Raw genomic sequence first — 14,410 nt, forward strand, 5'->3', positions numbered from 1 at the left:
ATTTGTTAGTAACTGAGTACAAAATAATGCATGTCATGCTTTTTCCCCCCTAGAGGAATTGTGCAAGCCCTTACCTAGAACCCAAACATGAAAGACTATCTTCAACTGAAACTTCCCAATCTCACTCTTCACATGAGGAGTTCAGACAGGAGCAAGCAGGAAGTAGCACTGATTCACCAGTACGCAAAACTGCAAGCCATCGGCGTTCCTGGCAGGACCTCATTGAAACTCCATTAACAAGCTCTGGACTGCACTATCTTCAGACTTTGCCTCTGGAAGATTCAGTTTTCAGTGACTCTGGAGTAATGTCTCCTGAACACAGGAGACAATCCACATTGCCAATTCAGAAGTGCCACCTACAAGATCACTATGGGCAGTTACCTTTCACAGAAGGTGAGCGGGTACAAGCATTCAGTGGAAATGGAGGGAAACCTCGGAGCTTTACTCTGCCTCGGGATGGTGGATTCAGTCACTTCAGTCAGAGTTCTTCAATATGTGCCTCAGATCCGACAGAAATCCCTCTAAGGAAAGATGATCAGGAAGCCAAGCCAGATGAGCAATGTAAGTATGAACCAACGATTATAATGTGATGAAAAAAAGACAGAATTTGAGGACGATTCAATAAACTAAAGCATATTCTGAAATATGTATATATTGGGTAGAAATGCAACTCCTTGAATGATTAAAAAAATGCATTATGTATTCCCCCTTTCAGCAGTGATAGTCTGACTTGATAATATAGAACACACACTATGCATGTCCCTGTCATTCATGTTTGTAAAAAGGAGTCTGATCACCAGCAAATGAAAATTACTGCTGGTACTTGCAGAAATCAGTTATCTATCATTCTCTGAATTTGGAATCCTTCCTTTGTAGTTATCGATACCTGATGGGAATATATATTTGTGTGTATATATATATATATATATATATATATATATATATATATATATATATATTTGTGTGTGTATGTATTAAGGACAAACTCTTATCTAAACTTGCATATTTTTTTCTTTTAGAATTAGAAAAACACAACATATAATTAAAGATAGTCCAATGCCTCTTATTTTGCACTGTTTATAAACCACTGAGATATAAAGGAGTCATTTGGACCAAAAATATAATTTCTAATGCTTGTGCAACCCTTATTCTTAAGTGAGTGTTTCCAATAAATGCACCATAAGTGACTTCTTTGAGTTATTATTTTTTTAATATCATTATAGTATTTTGAGTTCTGATCAAAATCCATTCACAGTACATCACAGGCCAGTGTTATGTTAATGAGATTTATTCTTTCTGTTCCTTGGAAACTCTTTATCTCACATTTGTGGCTCTGGTTCCTCCTTCACTTTTTTCAGTTCATTACTAACCCAGACAGAACTTGGTAAGAAAACCATAGACTTGTGACTAAATATGCTATGTTCTTGCCCACTGGTCACACTCCCCAAAATCCAGTTTGTCTGTCTGACCCATAGTTTGTGCCAGGTAAAGCAGAATCAGTAATAGCAATGGAAATCTTCTTTTTCTTTCGGCTGTTCCCATTAGGGGTCACCACAGTGGATCATCTGTTTCTGTTTCTTCCAGTCCTCTGCATCTTGCTCTGTCACCCCAAGCACCTGCATGTCCTCTCTCACCACGTCCATAAACCTTATCTTAGGCCTTCCTCTTTTCCTCTTACCTGGCAGCTTCATCCTTAACATCCTTTTCCCAATATATCCAGCATCCCTTCTCAGCACATGTCCAAACCAACACAATCTCGCCTCTCTGGCTTTGTCTCCAAACTGTCCAACCTTGGCTGACCCTCTAATATACTTATTCCTAATCCTGTCCACCCTTGTCACACCCAGTCATTTTTAACTTTGCCACCTCCAGCTCTGACTCCTGCATTTTTGTCAATGCCACCATCTCAAACCCATAAAACATAGCTGGTCTTGCTACCCTCTTGTAGACCTTCCCTTTCACTCTTACTGGTACTCATCTGTCACAAATCACTCCTGACAGTCTTCTCCACCCACTCCACCCTGCCTGTATTCTCCTCTTCACCTCGCTTCCACACTCACCATTACCCTGAACTGTTGATCCCAAGTATTTAAACTCATCCATCTTCACCAACTCTACTTCCTGCATCCTCACCATTCCTCTATCCTCCCTCTCATTCACACACACATATTCTGTCTTAGTCCTGCTGACCTTCATTCCTCTCGTCTCCAGAGAATATCTTCACCTCTCCAGGGTCTCCTCAACCTGTTCCTTACTCTCACTACAGATCACAATGTCATCTGCAAACATCAAAATCCACAGGGAAACCGATTTGCAGAAATTAGAAAAAGCCAACAAAGCTGATTTTACTTAAAAAGGTCCATCCTTAGATGTCTGCTCTGGGATCTCAGTACTGAAAATGACATCTTAAAGAACTGAAGTCACAAGTTAAGCAATAGTAGGTGTCGTGTGTGTGTGATTATCTGCTTTAACCAAGCACTAAGTTCATAGGTTTTCCTTCTTCAAATGTGAAAGAAATATACTCCTTCCATACTAATAATACTAAAGAAAGTTTGGCATTGTGACATTTCTCAAAGCTTCATTTCCTAGCTGAAGCATATTGTGTGACCAGCAGAAGGCAATATTTTAGCAATATCAGTTTTTACAAAACCAAGGGAGGGGCACTTTAACAGTGATTGTTGCTATGATGTCTTGACTTTGTGAAGTACACAACCAGATGTCTGATATTAGTATTTTCTACTATACATCTGACAGCAAAATAGTTTGCCCCCTATAATACAGGAAATTTAAGATATCACTCATAATAATGATGTCATATCTTTGTTGTTGAAAGCATATCTCTCAACCTCTGCGCATTGAAAATCTTCCCATTTTCCTTTGAAAATCATAGTAGAAGTGCCTAAAAGAAAAGCACCAACTTATTTTTTATGAATAGAGTTATTGATAATGAATATTTTAGGAGACTTAGATAATTTATTTAATAATATGTGTATTATTTAGCATGTATGACTCTATAAACATTTGTAACTCCGTGAGGAACAAAGCTTAATTTGAGGACCAAATTCATAGTCCAGTGCCAAATCATAGCAGTTGAGCAGCATAGTAAAAGAACAGTTAAAACTATGCAGACTATCTCAAAGCATTCTCTCTCTTTTCTCAGTTTCATACAGGCTCCTCAGGAGCAATCTCTAGCTTGTGTACAGAGCCTCAACACATTCTGTCCTGTCAGACCTACTGCGCATTTGCCAATGGGGCATAAACACCCACTTAAGAGGTCTAAATCCCTTTACCAACATAAACAGAGCATGTTGAAGGATTCTAAAGATCCAAATGGGTAAATGCCCTAGTAATTATCTATGAACCTATGGAAAAAATTATTTATTCTATACACACAAATATCCAGGGATCATAAACCAGATAAAGTCTTTTCCCAATAATACAATTGCAAGCTGAGTCAAATATTATTCCACAGTTAAAAGAAAAACGTCTTTATTGTAATTGGTAAATGCTTTCATGGGAATACCTCCCACTTCATCAGACCATAAAAACAAAATGCAAACACTTCCTTATATATAAAAAACAACTACTAAACAATCATCAATTAAGAACCAATCAGTCACACTTTTTAAAGATACATCGTACTCTCTCTTATTCACGATAAATTACAGGAAGCCAGTGCAAAGTCACAATGTAATGTTACTCTGAAGGTCATTCTTACTATCAAAACTAAGATTCTACTTTTTAACATTCAAATTTTATATATGCACATATGATGGCTAATTTATAACAACTAAAAACATTTATTTGCAATAAACACATAAATATGAGTACATAAAATATATAGGACTTTCATATATGCAATACTGTAACAATTAATAATCTTGTAAATTAATTATAAGATGTCAGTGTAGACTAATAATATACCTCTAGAGGTCTCACGTACTCATCAAAACTAAGGTTCTACTCTTTTACCCTTATAACATTGGAATTTATATGCACTTTCAATGACTAACTTATCATAACTAAGAACATTTATTTACAATAAACACATAAATATGAATACAACAGTTTCCTACACAATGTGTATAATCTACTTCATCATTTTCGTAAAGACCTATTCTTTAGTATAGGCTTGAGTGGAATTCTATCATTGAGTCCCTTACCTCTATTACCTCTTAATCTGACTATCCACCTCACTTCTGACGTCTCTGTTTTATTAATTATATCACCTCCTCTCCCACTTTCTCTGATCACTTTCACTGCTCACCTAATAAATTCATGTCAATACCTTCTGTCTACTCTGCAGCTCCTACTAACCTACACACTTGTTTCTTTATACTTTTGTACTGGATTGCCTTATAGCTTTCAAACATTTTCTTGCATTCTAACTAGATTTATTGTATCACCTCTTCAGGAAGGTTATTCTTTTAAAAGATTGAGACCATTTGGTTGAGCTTAATATTTTTGTTTTCCTACCATGTGGATAATAGTCTGATCTCCTGCGAAGGATTACCATTGTATGCTTCCCTGACTTCCTTCAGTTTTGTTACTGGATTTGGTGCTCTCACCTCTAAAGGAAGGCTGCTTTATCCATCTGTCATACTTGAATCTACAACTTGAACTTGATGAATTCATCTGAGCAACTGAAATGTTCTTCTTATAACCCCCTTTTGCCTCCTTTTCCCCAAGACTATTCATATGCCATTGGATGCAAAGCACATGACACTCTTTGTACAGTTTTTTCTAATTGTATTGGTATAAATCTGATCTTCAGAATTGCTTACAGTATTAAGACAAGGCCTGTAGCCTTACCACATCATTTTACAGAAGGATAATAACTTTTTGTGATGCCTGTTGCTGTAGGTGCCAGTACTTTGCTTGCGTTCCTTCTTACTTTGTTACAGTGCTTGCTAGTCTTTAGATAATTTGCTATAAATACCTGTTCTGCTTTTCATAGGTTCATAGAGTAGTACTAGGCTAACTGCCCTTGCAAGCCATTTTAAGCCTAGCCAGTTATCCCTTGCGAGACTCAAACCCTGCACCTTGTGTTTGTAAGACAAACACCTTAACCATTAGGCCACCCTCCCAACTATTTTGTTACTTTTGTTACAGTGCTTGCTAGTCTTTAGATAATTTGCTATAAATACCCTTTCTGCTTTTGTTACTTTGTTACAGTGCTTGCTAGCCTTTAGATAATTTGCTATAAATACCCTTTCTGCTTTTGTTACTTTGTTACAGTGCTTGCTTGTCTTTAGATAATTTGCTATAAATACCCTTTCTGCTTTTGTTACTTTGTTACAGTGCTTGCTAGCCTTTAGATAATTTGCTATAAATACCCTTTCTGCTTTTGTTACTTTGTTACAGTGCTTGCTTGTCTTTAGATAATTTGCTATAAATACCCTTTCTGCTTTTGTTATTTTGTTACAGTGCTTGCTAATCTTTAGATAATTTGCTATAAATACCCTTTCTGCTTTTGTTACTTTGTTACAGTGTTTGCTAGTCTTTAGATAATTTGCTATAAATACCCTTTCTGCTTTTGTTACTTTGTTACAGTGCTTGCTAGTCTTTAGATAATTTGCTATAAATACTCTTTCTGCTTTTGTTACTTTGTTACCGTGCTTGCTAGTCTTTAAATGTTGTGTTGTGTCTTTCGGCTTTTCCCAGTTAGGGGTCGCCACAGCAGAACTCCGGTCCGCTAATGATTGGTAGTTGATTTTTACGTGCCGAGTTACCAGCTCTGACGCACAACCTTCAACGAAGGTACGCCCATTTGCTAGTCTTTAAATAATTTGCTATAAATGCCCTTTCTGCTTTTATTGCTGCTACTGCTGCCCCTCTAATTGTGCACTTTTTTTACAGATTATATTTTCTATTATCTTGTGGTCATGCATTGAATTTATTAATTCATTTTAGACAATTCCAAGTCCCCTTCTTTGTCTTGTCCACCTTCTGCTTGCATCAAACCCAGTGAAAATCTTTATGGCATCAGCAAAAGGTATGCTTCCATTGTAGATCTTCTGAAATGTATGTAGACTTTGAATGGGATCATCCTCAATACTGACAGATGTAATATCCACATTTTACTGTCTTTTTTTATATAGGCTCCATTTACTGTGACCTGCTGTATGGTTTTGACTACTCAGTAATTTATCCACGATATCAATCTTTGACCTATTTTGAGTCTATTTAATATGCCTCATGTTTTTTTTGTACAGCACTTTGTGAGACACCTTCCCAAAATCTACGTAAGACATATCAACAGATCCTTTCTCATTTACTGCCTGAATTGCCAAACCACACAGTTCTGTAAGATTTGTCTGACACGACCTTTCTAATGTGACACCATATTGCCTTGTGTTGCATGTACCACTAGCTGCTAGATATGGTGAAAAGTCTGTCTGTCAACAGCGTGACATGATTTTACTTGCATCTGAGCTCACGCTGATGTTCTTGCTTCTCCTTTTATGAAGGAAAGTTCAGTTGCCCTTTTACAATCTTACAGAGCTTTCTGTTCTCTGATTTGTTAAGAAAGTTTCTGAGAGGTGTAAACATTTCTGTTTTCAATTTTTTGTAGGAGTTCTGAGATTAATTTAACAGTCTTACCTTGTTGTCTACCTTTAGCTTTGAAATCTGTTCATGACCATTTACTTCCTGAAGTGGCTGGGATCAACCCCCATTTTTCTGATTACTTCTACATATTCGATATGATAAATCTCTCTGACCCTTGTTTGTAAATATTGAGAATTATACAGTGTAAGGTGATTAACAATGAATGACATACATGCTGACTACCAGTTGTAAATCCATCATTTCCCATAGGAATAAGTGTGGCTACACAAGTCATAGACTTCTTTGCTGTCAGTACCTCCATAATGTTGAGAGGAAAAGTAAAAGTAGAACACAAAATCTAAAGATTAATAACACACCTTCATATATGCCTTAAAACTGCTCCTTGCAATAAAGTAATTCATAAACATTTTAGAAGAAAGGAAAACAAACAAATCATGGGAAACCGGAAGTGTCCAACAGTGCATACATACGTACTACGGATTCTCTTAAAAATGAAGCAGGAAAGATGCTTTGAAGTCTGTCATCACTGGCACGTACATACACAGTGCATACCTTAGGTGTTTCCTTACTGAGAGAAGCCATGGAGAAGCATTAAAGTCCAATTATACAATTACATTATTTAGAAAAAGGCAAGATTTTTTTCTTAAATAATGTAATTCTATAAAAGCAATAACTGATGTTTGGCTGTAAGTAATGAATAAGTTACCTACAGCTGTCCTTAATCACTCAGGCTTCATCCTCTTGATTAAACTGAACTAGAGTTGGGTAAATCCTACATTACCCACAGAAGTATGTGAGCTATTGCTGAAGTGTTCCTTTAGGAACCCTTCTTTACACCAGACTTTTCTGTCCAACTACCTATTTTCTAATTTTTACTTTCTCTTTTTGTCTCTCTTATTTATCTGTAGGATATATCATCTCCTGTTGTGAATTAATTTCATAATTTTTATGTAAAGAAATTAACAGGAGGGCCAGGCTTGTAAACTGGAAAAACTGAGAGAGAGAGTTGGATGCATGTATATGCGTGTATGTGTGTGTCTGTGTGTATGTGAAGGAGAGTGAGTGATTGCTGGACTTAAGATCTTGCTGGCTCCTGGTGACTACTTGGTCCATTACTTGAATCAGAAGACCAACATTTTCCATTCTCTAGTGACGAGAAGATTAGGTCAGTGTTCTTCTGTCAAATGCAAGAGTTTTGTCATTGTTAAAAATACAACGTACATGGAAAAGAAAATAATTTCCATAATTATGTGCATATGTATATACACATGCACACAGACACACACACACACACACACACACACATAACTCAAATGTAACCCAGTCTTAATTTATACAGGAGAGAAAGCACATAATGACATTGTCCATGTCTTGAATGATGATAAAATGGGGTTTCCAAGCCTTGACATTGTAGAGCTGTAAGTTTTGTTTGGTTATCCTACTCAATGTATAGATAAAAAAACCTGATTGGTCAGGAAGGTGCAAACTGGTATCCTTTTGAAATGTCAGCACTCACTAGAGCAAGTCCTGATACATGTTGATTAAATGGTCAAAAACAGACTTACATATACTAAGTCATAGATGGCCATTTCCGAAAATATTCCCTTTTCTCCAAGGTATGGCAACCTTGGAGTTAGTATATATAAGTTTTGCCAGGACCCCCACATCAGGGGATGCAATGTGGGCTTGTCCCCAGCAAAAAAGATGTTTATAGGAGAAGAGCAATGTTTGAGTCGCTCTTCTCCTGTGGTTTCAATCTTTTTTTTCCACATCTCAGCACTCAGCATTTTGAGTGCCAATATTTGAATAGGGAGCCTGATAAAGCACTATAAAACTGCTGGCAGAATTATCAGAACTGGTTAAATGATTCAACAATGCAAGTTATGACTAACCTGATTTTAAGTCTTGAGATGCTGCTTTATGATCTGTTAAAATACAGGCCTAATACCAACCCTTCCCCCAACCTCCCCACAGTATTTACAGTGCTTGCTGTGCTGCAGGAATTACTAGGGGACATTATGCTAAATCACCAAACCTAACAGCTGACATCTCTGTTTTAACTCTTGGCTGCCTCTGTGGCCACTAAATACTCTGGTGGGTGCTACTCCTAACAGATTGCTGATGAGACCAGATTTGATAATACTGCTTCACAGCACGATATCTGATTTATGGTGCTACATTACATACATTCAATTAAGCATAATTATATAGAGACAACTTCGGAAACAGCAGTTAAGATATGCAGTGAGGAGCATTATCTAGATACCATACCAAGCTGATGGACAAATCATCAGAAACAAAGATTTCTCTCTCTCTCTCTCTCTATATATATATATATATATATATATATATATATATATATATATATATATATTTACACACATGTATATATATATATACATGTATAGATCATACAAACATACAAACCCTCTACTCCTCTGCTTCTGTGGACAATTCCTGTTATTCATTCTCCATCCTTAAAACATTTCTTGTAGCCAGTCTAAATCTGGCAAATGCATTTGTCACATGTACTACAGTACTAGCTTCTTCTTCCTGATACTTCCTCTGAAATAATTTACCTATAAACATTATTTAACTTATGTACCCATATCTCATTCCCTTTATAGCAACTCCCCTCTTTTAAGTACATATTGAACCTTGTTAACCAAGTAGCCCAAATGTCTCTGCTTGACTGAGAAGAACTAGCAAACTAGATCTGTGATTATTCTAAACTGCATATTAGCTACACTTATTAGTATGTCTCCTGTGGTATCATAAAGCTATTCAGTTTGATGTCAGATTGAGACTTCAGCACAAAGTCCTGTTCATGAGACCTGTCACTGCCTTAAGGCTTCTAGTAAGCCAACTTAATGTGTCATCTTCTGTTGAATATGTATGGCTTCTGTTTGCCGTACGACGTAGTAAGCTTGGTAGTATTGTAGTGCTGTTAAATCAAATGAGCTAGCAACATCTAGCATGTGCATCACTCACACTGACTATACCTTAAAACATTTGATTGGTTTTACTGCACATTATTCTCTTTACATTAACTCTGTGCATGTAACAAACTGTACCTCATTTTCACAAAAGTTTTTTTAGCAAAACATGTGTGCATGTGTCTGAGAGAGAGATATTAAACCATAATTTTAAAAATATGCTGTGTCAGCAGTAATTAAAAAAGGTGGGGACTCCCCATACAGTATAAAAAAAACCCAGAAAGCTGTAAAGACCCCCAAAAATTAAAATTCACAGGCTGTCACATGATGCAGTGCTGTCATAGAATAAAGTGCACCATCTATAATCAGTCTTTAAATCCTACTACCTTTTCATAACACTGCATCCCAAGGAAGTTTAGCTTTGAAAGGTACTAAAATATATTTGGGGGTAGGCCATGTGAAGGAAACAAACACTGATTGAAAATCACATCCAGCTCAACCCTTGATAAGGTTAAGATAAGGTCTTGCTGTCAATTTTTGGGGGATAAATGTTTTTTTTATTAAATATTATTAAGTCAAATTTTTTTAATGACTAGTTATATAATCAAATATAGAGATTGATCAACAACAATAAAAATCAACAAAGGGTATCTTGATCGGAAGTCATAATGTCTATTTCAGTATTTATATAATGTCTAATTTGAATAATGAGAATGATCTGACGTTACATTAGAAGAGAATAGAGAGAGAGAGAAGAAAAACAAAAAAATTGTGATCTACATATGCGTAAGTGCAGTTTAAAATGAACTATGTCAGATGCATCTATCCATCCTCAACCCCTTATCCCATTTTTGCACATGGGGTCTAGGTGTCACTTCAACAATGACAATCATCTAGAGCCAAGGTACCTAAAAGCAGCCCACAATAGCAGTAAAAGAGGATATAACCTAAGTCAAAAAAGGAAGGACAAAATGAAGCTTACTAGTACAATTTCTGTCTATGCTGAGAATGATATGATTGATCTAACATCTGTGCTCTTATGCTTGAATAGGCATTAATAAAACCAGCCACACTCGCACAGACAAGGATATTAATACCCAGGGATAAAAAGGCAAGACAGGACAGATTAAGGATATATCAAAGTTCTCTTTACTAAAACTTATATTCATTCAGTAACTAGGGGATAATAATAATTTCTAAAGTATTAATCAATTATTATTTATCAGCTTTAAATAAGGTGATTATTTGCTGAAGAAAGCCGCTTTGTTTTCCTGCAGCTTTATAGATATCTCTTAAAATCTCACAGCATTCATCAATTTGGGGGTAAATTAATAGATTTCCAATGCCTAGTAAATGATTTTTTAGCATCAAGAGTCAATATTGATAAAGGCCTTAAGGGAGGACCTTCCACAGACTCATAAGTCTGCCCAGTCTCATATGTAAAGCCATGGAAAGATTTATCATGGAACTAATCAGTCAGGACATAGGCAACCTCCAAACACTTGTCCTTGACTCAGTTTGGATTTGCCACAAGAAATGGAACTTAAACTGAGAGCAAAAGGCACAATTTTTTTAGTGTAAACAACAATTTATTTTCCGCTTTTGTCATTAGACTTCATCAGAAAACAATACATTCAACAATAAAAAACTTTCATTTTAAAAATATCTGTAAACCAATAGAAAATACTTTTCCATCAAACAATTAAGTGACATCACAAACTCAACTGTTAAAGACATACACTTCTGTTAAAAACTATTAAAAACTATTAACAGTTTGGATTTGTCATGGGCAGGTCATGCTTACTCATATTGGTAGATTTCTTTGAAAAGGTCACCAAAGCTATAGATGAAGGCAAAATGATACACACCACATACCTCAACCTGTCTAAAGCTTTTGACACAATCCCCTACTCAGGCATAGTAAAAAATCTAAATAAAGTAGGAATAAACTCCACTTGGCTTGCCAAGTAGCTCACATATAGGTTGCAGATGATCAAAATAGGGGAACTTACCTCCACAAAGAGACTGGTAACCAGTGGAAGCCCCCAGGGTTCTGTCCTTGGAACTCTCCTGTTGGGCATCTACTTTTCTGAAGTAAAAGCCAAATACCAAAAGTCTCTGGTTGACAAAGTTTGCAGATAACTGCAAGCTAGGAGTAGTCATTGAAAATGACTTAGCCATCCTGTAGGAAGGTTTGACACAAATAAATAACTGATGCCAAAATCTTGAAATGAAACTAAACACCAAAAAAATGCATTATTGTACCCTTTGGGAAGTCATCTGTTCCACTGAACTACCACCACATTGACAATACACCCTAAGAGTTGACCAAGTTGTTTGGGATTTGGGAATTTATGTGGACAGTGATCTAACTTTTAACTAACGTGTCCATTTTCATAAGAAAGTCTTTCTATATTGCACAGCTTATAAACAAAGGGATTGTGTCTAGCTCTAGGGATGTCATTGTCCAGTTTTATTCAGCTCTCATTAGGCTAGTCATTGAATATATATTGACCCCTTTGCCGTGCATCTGTCCAGATACATGCAGCAACTACAAACCTTACAGGGGTATCTTACTAAAGGGATATGAGACCTAAACAGCAAGACCTACATGGATCAACTCAAAGTCCTGTCACTGTACTTGGTAACCTACAGACTGCTAAGAGGTGACCTGTGTCTGGCATACAAGGCATTCTCCGACCCAGTACTGATGGATTTACTGCACATGACCAAGTCAGATGTCATCAGATATACTCAGTCTAGGGATCTATACCTCTTCTGCAACATCAGAAGAACAGTTTGGAGGGACAGGTATATCTTACAGGGGATATTGCTACTCTGGAACAGATTCCCCATCCACATAAAACAAAGTTCATCCCTGTCTATATTCCAATACAGTTGGAATCTATGAATGGGAAACAGAAGATTTATCCCAGAACTGCCTCCTCTACTAATAATGGACAGAGGCAGCCCCTAAATGCTTTGAATGGGAAACAGAAAATTTATCCCAGAACTGCCTCCTCTACTAATAATGGACAGAGGCAGCCCCTAAATGCTTTATCTCTTGCATGGTTCTCCTCCAATTATCTGTGGTATTATCCTTGTTATTCTTATTATGGGTGATATTTTATTAGCAACTATAGGATGGATAAAGCCAATCTCTAACCAAATGGGGTAAGTTAATTCGAGCACTAAAAGGGAAACTGACTAGACTTAAAACTGTGTGCAAGGGCAGCTATCCTAGTACATACCTATGAACATATGATAAAATTGAACAAGGAAGCAGCAAGCTTGGAAAATCCCAGATATTTCCTTCCTCCAAGGTGGTGTGATATATCCCTTCAATTCTTTCCAAACATAGTACCCAGAAGTGATGCAAGTATAGACAGCTCAAGAAGATATGCTCCCAGTTTCTGTCAGTGTGGGGTTGATTGCAGTACCAACAACTGAACATAGAATTAGGGTCTGAAATGTTTTGCATACAGCAAAGCATTCTGCGGTCCCAAGTACGTCAAGCAAGTCAACTTTTACAGGTCTATATCACATCAGTGAATGCTAAAAATAGCGAATGTTGATATATTGAACTTCAAAGTCTGAAAGCTGAAAACAGCGAAGGAACGGATCAGCAAATTCTTTCCCAGGGCAAAAATTTGCTGATCCAAAAAAAAAAAAGAGTATACAGTCAAAAATTAAGTTGGGGTTGGGCTTTGACTCCCACCCCCATGTGGGGGGCTGTGCCCCCACACCCCCCACCAACTTAAATATACCAACTCCGAGATCACACCACAGTGGAGAAAACAGCAAATCCTGGAGAATGGCCCAGCAAATTTTTTCCCTGGGAAAAATTAGTTGATCTGTTCCTTCGCTGTTTTCAACTTTCGGACTTTGAAGTTCGATATATTAGTGTTCGCTATTTTTAGCATTCGCTGATGTGATATAGACCAGACTTTTACCAACAGACAGCCTGAAACTTATACCTTAAAATTAAATCATAAGTATGTTTAAATGCACCTTTTGATTTGTACTTGTTAAAATACTTTTCCATTGTTTTTATAAAATACTGTTCTTAAAAACCACCAAAACCTGCAACTGCTATCTTCCCTTTCTAACTTTAACAATGCCAAATCAACTTATGTACTGATTGATTTTGCATAAACTTCCCATGGGTGTGTAGCCCCACTCCATTTGCCTTCGCTATGCTCGGGCTCACTTCACTTCCCTACCCTACCCCCATTCCACCCAACCCATTTCAACTACACTTATACATTTCAAACTCCACCCACATACCAACAGCCAGTCACAACCCAGACTTCAACTAATTAAATCAAATAAATAAACCTACCATAAAACACCACTACTCATCACTTATCAGTACTTAAATCAAAATGTTACCCTCTCCTGCAATTTCATAACCTTTTACCCACACACAAAACACTACTTATATAAGTTATCAGCCACCAACCCTATTACACCCATTACACTCTACACTCTAACATTTCAAAGTACCCTAATAAAATGCTATACCTTAATAAGAAACACTTACACCTAACAGCCCTCCACATCACCACTAGCTCACTGCTATTACTCTTATACTCCATCACCTCACATTACACTTCACTATAATCCACCAAACCCCCTCCCTGGCAAACCACTTCATTATCCCACCTAAATATATCATTAAACTGTATGATAGCCCCCAACCTTTTTCCTATACTAGCTACATAGATTACCATGCAAACAAATTCCAGCCTCTAGAAACCACATCCCAAACTTGTCAAAACATGCCAAACTATAAAACAAGCTTGTCAAACTCCTTTTATACCTTATTAAGCAATTAAACTACTCCAAGGACACGCACACTAATCCGGTTCCCATTCCCCTATATAATATGGTATAGCTCTGCC

General features: G+C 36.8%; 1 protein-coding gene across 6 annotated transcripts in view; it reads left to right on the top strand.

Annotated features, from left to right (window-relative positions):
• CNKSR2 (connector enhancer of kinase suppressor of Ras 2) overlaps positions 1-14,410 on the top strand; it is a 2,909,208-nt gene that overhangs the window by 2,612,196 nt on the left and 282,602 nt on the right. For all 6 annotated transcript variants that reach the window (XM_044072276.1, XM_044072278.1, XM_044072277.1 and 3 more), the window contains one exon: positions 54-561. In XM_044072276.1, coding sequence (XP_043928211.1) covers positions 54-561 — 508 coding nt within the window. The remainder of the gene's footprint in view (positions 1-53; positions 562-14,410) is intronic.

This window comes from Protopterus annectens, chromosome 5.part0 (assembly GCF_019279795.1).
Source record: "Protopterus annectens isolate FY-2018-M chromosome 5.part0, PAN1.0, whole genome shotgun sequence".
Taxonomy (NCBI): Eukaryota; Metazoa; Chordata; order Ceratodontiformes; family Protopteridae; genus Protopterus; species Protopterus annectens.